General features: G+C 38.6%; 1 protein-coding gene across 1 annotated transcript; it reads right to left on the bottom strand.

The window, feature by feature from the left end:
- Nucleotides 1–399: 399 nt before the first annotated feature.
- On the bottom strand, nt 400–2555 carry LOC148697976 (calmodulin-7). Its single transcript, XM_088691076.1, has 2 exons — nt 2301–2555; nt 400–1048 (listed from the first exon to the last, which is right to left on the bottom strand). The coding sequence occupies exons 1-2, from the start codon at nt 2374–2376 to the stop codon at nt 675–677; spliced, it is 450 nt and encodes a 149-aa protein (XP_088547202.1). The 5' UTR covers nt 2377–2555; the 3' UTR covers nt 400–674.
- Nucleotides 2556–8005: the final 5450 nt, after the last annotated feature.

The following is an 8005-nucleotide window of genomic DNA, read 5'->3' as shown; positions in this document are numbered from 1 at the left end:
ATGACAGCACGTTGACGTTGGATGCACCCGTTGCCACTGCCAGTGCCTAGGACACCGTTCTACTTACGGAGTAAGCAAGCAAGCAACCAAGTTTGTCGAAAGAAGCATGCATCAGTGATTCATTCCCTACCAAGTTATCATCTACAGAAAGCTATTAACAAGTTTCATCAGATCATAACCACCATCGGTGATCAATTTCAGACTCCGCCAATGGAGTTTGAAGAATTTGTAATCCCGAAAACCTACTTTCAATTTCTGAGTGAACTGATACTGAGGAAAAAGTAACATAATACTAACATGATTTTGAAATTCAAATTGCATGCTTGAAGACAATAAACAACAGAAGAAGCACATATCACCAACGCATGACGACAAGATCACATTAACGAAAAACAACAATAAGCAGTAATATCAGATTCACCCAATAGATTTCAAAGAGAAGAATCAAAATACCAATGTATCGTAACAGACACTACCAAACAGGAAGTATGAAGAGACAGCAAACAAGTAGGATACTAAAGGAACGGTACCACAAATAATGCATACATGAACCAACCAAAACCTAGCAATACCAAATGAACATGTCCTAATGGGATACGAAAATCTCTTTTGAACTTATCTGCCCTGTTCCCTTTTACGTTTTTATATAAACTTTAGTTTTGGTCAATTGATCCTCACTTGGCCATCATGACTTTGACGAACTCCTCATAGTTGATCTGCCCATCACCATCCACATCAGCCTCACGAATCATCTCATCCACTTCCTCATCTGTCAGCTTCTCGCCTAGATTTGTCATAACATGACGAAGCTCAGCGGCAGAAATGAAGCCATTCTGGTCCTTATCGAACACTCGGAAGGCTTCCTTGAGCTCCTCCTCAGAATCAGTGTCCTTCATCTTCCGGGCCATCAGGTTAAGGAACTCTGGGAAATCAATGGTCCCATTCCCATCAGCATCAACCTCATTGATCATATCCTGAAGCTCAGCTTCAGTGGGGTTCTGCCCAAGTGAACGCATAACAGTCCCCAACTCCTTTGTAGTGATGCAACCTGCAAAAAGAAACATTACGGTGGAATACAACGAAGAAATTGGTAATAGGGCTTCAGACACATAACTGTAGCCCGGCATACTAACACAAGAAAACCACTGTTCTCCCCCAAGTTCTCCCCCAAACATTCACTCCAATACATTAAACTGTTATTACTGTTGAGGGAATTCCGTCTAAATTGGATAAAGAAAAGCACACGCATGAACTAAGACTATCAGTCTATCACATTTCAATCAAACAACGCTTAACAATTTCAATATTGCACACAACATATATAAGGCAAACAATGAAAAACAAAACATTCATCCAGATTTCTAAATTCCATATCAAAATATCAGAAAAGAAAAGACAAAATCAATTCACAATAGTCCATCCCAAAACCACCAAACCATACCAGTAAAGGATTGATAACATTTATAGATGCACTTCAAACTCTAACTCCTAACAAGAAAAAGATAATACTCAAATACCATTAAGTTAGTAAAGGCTAGAAAATGCCACATGACCAAAATACGATTGTCAAATAGGAAAAAAAAGTCACTATACGATGTTATGAAGATTCGAGGACTCAGATAATACTTACAGATTTAACATATAAATCCAAGCATCAAACATACTTATAGAGTAATAAAAAACTGATTCGTCTAAGTATAAAGCTAAGAAGAAGAAATATACGGAGACGTCAAACAGTTGCGTGCGTGCTTACAAAATCTGAAAACTGTGAACTGATACAAAAATTGTTCAAAATCAAAAGTATATTCATAGATTTCTTCAAACCCTAAACCCTGAAGAAGTGTTTGGCACAAAAATCTGCATTTCATGCTATTATTAGACGACAGAAATATACCGGAAATCGGTTTATATTTATAAATCTCTGTATTTTCTTATGTATATCATGTAACATTGCCTCGTGATCCCAATACCAGAAAAATTAATTGTGCAAACAAGGGGAAACGAAACATCAGACACGTACCGAATCAACAAGGGGAATGCACAATTCATTCATCTATTTAAATTCTAACGATCAAATCTAACAGCATGATCTTATCCTAAACGATCAAAACGCACTCGGAGAATGATAAATCGAATCAATTGCTAAAAAAACCCTCGATCAATCACAAATTTTCTCAAGCACAAACGAAATTTCGATGCAATAACAGCATTAGATCCAAATATCATAGATTAGTTAGGCATAATAAGAACAAAAAGGAAAGGGAAAAAAGAGAGAAAAAGAGGGATCTGAGAAAGGAGACCATCGCCGTCCTTGTCGAATAGGCTGAAAGCCTCCTTGAACTCAGAGATCTGGTCGTCGGTGAGCTGATCGGCCATCGTTGAGAGCGTTTGGCTTCCGAGAAAATCGCAGAGAAATTGTCCAAAGGAAAAAAGGAAAATCCGTCTGTGCGTGTCGAATGTGGAAAAATGGGAAGAGACGGGTAGCCTTTATATATCAAAAGGAAGAGTGGTGGTCCATCGGCACCTGATTCTCTCTCATCCGCACGTATACTTTCTCTTCGATTCGAAACTAAATTTTTGCTTCAAATTAAATCATAGTATGTATTCAATAAAAAACAAACGTTAATTATTATTTAAATAATAATTTAATTATCAATAATCGTATTGTATAAACTATAAATTAAATTTTATTCTCATTAACATTACTTTACATAATAATATTAATAAAAGAAAAATATATTATATAAAATAAAATAAACACAAAGAAATCAGTCACGTGTGCAAACTACAATGTGAGATGGATGGAGACTAATCCCCTTTCTAATGCAATAACGTACCATGTGAGATAATATAGTATTTTTCACTCACAAATAAAAGATACGTCAAAGCAGAGCTTGTTACCTCAGGAAATGCATAAATTCAAATTTGGATTGGGAGTTCTGAACCTTTGCTTGCTTTCCACTAGACTAACCCCTTGGAGCATTTCCACTAGTTGGTGAAAGGCAAGGGTGGGCATGTAAGTTGCCTTTGATATTCACTCTGAATAGTACTTGCCTTTGTGTAACTCCACTAGTTTGAAAACGACAGCACTATTCACAATTTTTTTTTTAAATTTTTTTATGCTTTGAAAATAAAAAGATTTTTTAAAATATAGAAGATTGGTTTTTAATGCTTTGAAAATAAAATGCTTGTTTATTTTTTTTTATGCTTTCAATACAAAACAAAAGCATAGCATTACAATAAACATAATTAATTTAAGGAAAAAAAATATTTAAATAGTGAAAAATAAATATAGAAGATTGTGGTGAAAATGAAGATTAAGTTGTGATGGAAAATGAAGAAGATAGTTGGGTATTTATAAAACAACAATATAAAAAATTCTAATTTTTACTATATTTTTTTATATTTTTTTTCTATTTTTTTATGTGTTTTTTTTTCTTTTTTATAAATTTTTTTAATGTTGGATTAATCCTGCCATTGATTTTCAAATTGGTTCGAAATCAAACACATCAAATTGCGCCACATGGCATAACGCTAATATTTCCTCGCGTTCTGATTGAATCCCCCTTAGAGAAGGGCGGGGCAAATGATAATGAGGTTGGCCCTTCGGTTGTACACAACTTCCCAAAAAGGTATAGTGGTTTCCCTGACTTAGAAGACTAGGACTGTGACCATTACTGGTTCAAAAAGCCACGATGGGATTGGCAAAGGTCGGGCAGCAGGTGTCGCCGACCAAACTTCAATTTGAAATTTGATTGGCCCGACCCGCCGCACTGGAATTAGGGAGACTTGGATCTAGGCGAGCTCATCCAATGGCTTTAAATGGAGCCACGTGTCCTTACCGTTGGAAATATGTGACTGCACCGTTGCATCAGGGCCCACAATGCAGCCTTGTCTACCATTCGCCCACAGTCGCGCATGTGTTACACGCGTCTACCAAAAAAAAAAAAGTGCAGGGACGTCAGCTTGCCCAAAGGCAATAGGCCAGCAGTGGTTGGCCCACTAACACACCCCGACTCGAAGTGTCCACCTGGACTCCGAATCGAGTTGTGTTGACCGACACCATAAAGGTGATGAAGCCATAAGGTGTAGTAATGTGGAAAATGTGAATAAATTTAAACCTAAAAGTGACTAAATGCAAGAGTGCACATGTGAGCGGGATTAAACACCATTCACATGTGCTGTCAAAGCATAAGTAAAGTACAATAAAGGTAGGACAAGAATTATACCATCGAAGATAATCTCATGTACCCACATTTGCCAAGAATCTTTGTTAACACGAAAGCTCTGCCACTAAAATCTGGAAGGGTGAAAAATAAGGGTAAGTGGGCCTAAAAAAAATAAAACTTTGTAAAACCTTTTCGAAAACATAATAACCCCTCGCTGTAAAACAAGTATAGTTTCCAAATATAACATACTACGTATAATATGGAAATACTTATTATAGCCAGCAATATCACAAGAATGCAATACATCACAATATTTCGTAAATGAACACAGAACGTTTGGTAATCACATAATCTCGCATAAACAAACATATCATAATGAGTGCTACATATGCTGACACACGAGTTCAGGTAGAGATATTTTAACTTGAACAAGCCTGGATGTAATAATGATTTACGCTCTAGTACAACAATCATATGAAGACTGTCATTATGCGCATCACATACGAGTCCTAATTGCCTATAGCAATCTAAGACTGGACTGGCACCTACAATGGATCCAAAGTGAGTGTACGGTGCGATGTGAACTTACATGTGAAGATTGGCCTTGGCCTGGGCGAATACTAACACCAGTGTAGCACACAATGAGCAAATAGCGCAAATATGATCATGCAACAGTAAAACCAATAATTCTAGTTGACATAATGTTATTCATGGCTGCAAATATGATTAAGACATCCCATAATAATCTGCATACCTGTGCATCCCATAGGACGTCTCATAATTTCCTAATTTCCGTCAATGCGCTAATTCTTATAAACGTTAATCTAATGTGGACATAACGTAGAAAATTCTTTATAAAAAAAAAATATAAAGTAAATATATAATATTTAAAGGCAAAGACCCACTCACAAATCATGTCGTTGGGTCAAACCCGCCTTGCAGGCACCGAAAATCCTTGCAATGCGTTTCACTTAGAAATGAAACCATTTACGTAAATATATAACATAATAATGTAACTAAGCATTTCATACAAAGTATGGCTAATAAAGGAACTATTTTAAAATGATCGAATTTCGAAAAACAGAGAGTAGATTCGGATTCGACACGTCGAGAAACCTAAGGATAGACCTATTCTTCCTACGATGCAATACGTCACAATATTTCGTAAATGAGCACATAATGTCTGGTAATCACATAATCTCGCATAAACAAACATATCATAACGAGTGCTTATCGACATATGCTAACACACGAGTTCATGCAGAGATATTCTGACATGAACAAGATTGGGTGTAATAATTGTGGAGCAAAAAATAATCAAGAAGAAGATGGAGACGACATGTGAACAATAATGGCACAATTGAGGTCAAAGGTGATCAAAATGGTATTCTTTTAAGCCTTCTTATCATTCCTCAACAAACCCACAAGGTAACTCCCAATTATCTTTTCAAATTAGGATTAATTACCTAAATTAATTAATTAATTATCTAATTAATTGATTAATTACCTAAAGTAATTGCAAGATATTATGGAAATTGATTAATTACCTAAAGTAATTGCAAGATATTATTTCCATAATATCTTGCAATCAATCCCATAAAACAACTAAATGTGGCCGATCCCAATTCTCGTAATAGGTCTGGTCACACCCTTATATATAGCCCCTCATTTTCTCCAAAACCTAATTCCAATTCTCTTCTAAAATTCTCTAAATTTCTCTAAACACTTTTCTCTCAAATTCTAAATTCGGCATCGGAGAATCTTCGGCCAAAGCCCCCTACCCCTCAATTCATCGTGGGCGTGTGAGGTTATTGGCCTTGATCTTAGGTGTTAATTATTTTGCAGGTGCATTTTCCTCCAAGAAGAAGAAGGCGGAAATTTGCATCCACAAATTGGTGCTTTCATTGAGAGTCTTAATTCACACGCTTAAAGAAGACTCTCGCATTCAAGGTTTCTAATTTTTTGTTCATACGTAGATTTTTCGTACGTTCTCATTCCTAGAACTTTTTATGCAAAAATTCTTTGAATAAACGTAAAAGAAAATTATAATGATAAGAAATTCGTAAACCTGACGAATGGAACTTCCTACGTTCAAGGATTTGGACCACGACGATCCACGAGGCTCAACGCAAAGGCACCACCCCTACGGGGCAACACCGTGGTAGCAGCCATTGTGGTAACTCACGACGAGATCCGAGCCCAAAGAGCAGGCCTCACCTTGCAGCCACAAGCTCTGGCCCATGCCACCTTGTAGCGTCATGCCCAAGCCCACGCCATAAGGGAACCCAGCTCGGCCCAGCGCAAGAAGGCCCAAGTTGAGCAAGCCCAGAATCAGGCAGCCACGGCAAGAGCACCAGCCCAGACCTCGCGGGGCCAAAGCCATCACGAGCCCAGTCCACTCCAAGGCCGAGCCCAAGACCATAGGGCCTAAGTAACAACACTTGTCCTGACAAGTCATAGAGTTGACAAATGGCCTCGCATAATAGACAACCTTGGTGAATTAGCTATTGCAATGCACCAAGATGCAAAATGCCCTAGACGAAGTGTCCCGAAGTAAGACAAGGGCAAACACGAACCTCTCCAGCAGTGTCCTGGCAAGCAACCACTCGACCAGTCATGAACCGAGTGTTCTGGAAGTGTACACTCCCGATTGGGCCCCCGAGATAGCGTATACTCTCGTCTTAGCTCACGGAGGAACGTGCACTCTTGATTAGGCCCCACGGACGAGCATACATTCACGGTTAGATCACACTTCGATATTCAACATGAGCAACCATCTAGGCGAAGTGTTCATTCAAGGCTAGGCCCGCAAAAAACATCCTCTACCTCACATCGGAGTAGGCAACATGACGAACGGAGAGAAGCAGTCACTTAATCTAGCTCAAGTTCAATCAGCAACCTGCAAAAAACTCGCTCGCCTGCTAGGAATGTACCACATGCACCACAACCGTGGCATAGACGAGTTAAACATATAGAAGAGCAGCCTAGACCAGCAGGTCATGATTGAAGGTAGCCAAGAGCTCTGCTACACCTAACAAAGGCAAATTCAGGAAGAAGTAGAGAGGCTATCGATTGAGCGATTGCATGATTTCCAATGCAACAAGGTCACCAACGAGGCACTATGACGGGATATAACCAACATAAGCAGGTCACCCTTCACGGATGAGATTGAGCAGACAGAGTCTCCACGTAAGTTCAGCATGCCATATTTCACATCCTTCAAATGAGATGGAGACCCAGAGAGACACCTAAAGCACTACAGAAGTGTAATGATCCTTTATTGAAACAACGACGATCTCATGTGCAAGATATTTGCCACCACTTTACAAGGCAATGTGCAAAATTGGTTCTACACCCTGCCGCCACAATCTAGCCGGCTTTTCGACAAACTTTCTTTGGTTTTCACCAAAGAATATTCATTATATCGCTTGATCAAGAAGAAGTCTGACCACTTGTTCAACGTCAAGAAAAACCCAAAGGAGTCGTTTTGCGATTATGTGAAGAAGTTCAAAGCAAAGAAAGCAAAGATAGTCAAATGCAACGACTCGATAACTAGAGCAGCCTTCCAAAAATGACTTTCAGCATACCACCTGCTATTTAAAAAATTGATCATGAAAAAAGATCTATCTCTCGCAGACTCTTTCGCTATGACAGAAAAGCATGTACTTTGGGACAAGGTTCGCGCGATGCACATTCAATGACTTAAAGAAATATCCAACATCACCTCTCTACTATCCAAACCGGAAGTAGTAGAGGACTTATTTACATGCTTGATGGTATCTGAAGCAGCAATAAGCTCTACTTTTTACGAGAAGAGCTGGGGGCCCGACTACCTG

This window comes from Pyrus communis, chromosome 3, assembly GCF_041283825.1.
Source record: "Pyrus communis isolate YQ-2024b chromosome 3, ASM4128382v1, whole genome shotgun sequence".
NCBI lineage: Eukaryota > Viridiplantae > Streptophyta > Magnoliopsida > Rosales > Rosaceae > Pyrus > Pyrus communis.
Note: the sequence above shows the minus strand (reverse complement) of the source record. Positions and strands in the feature narration are given on the sequence as shown.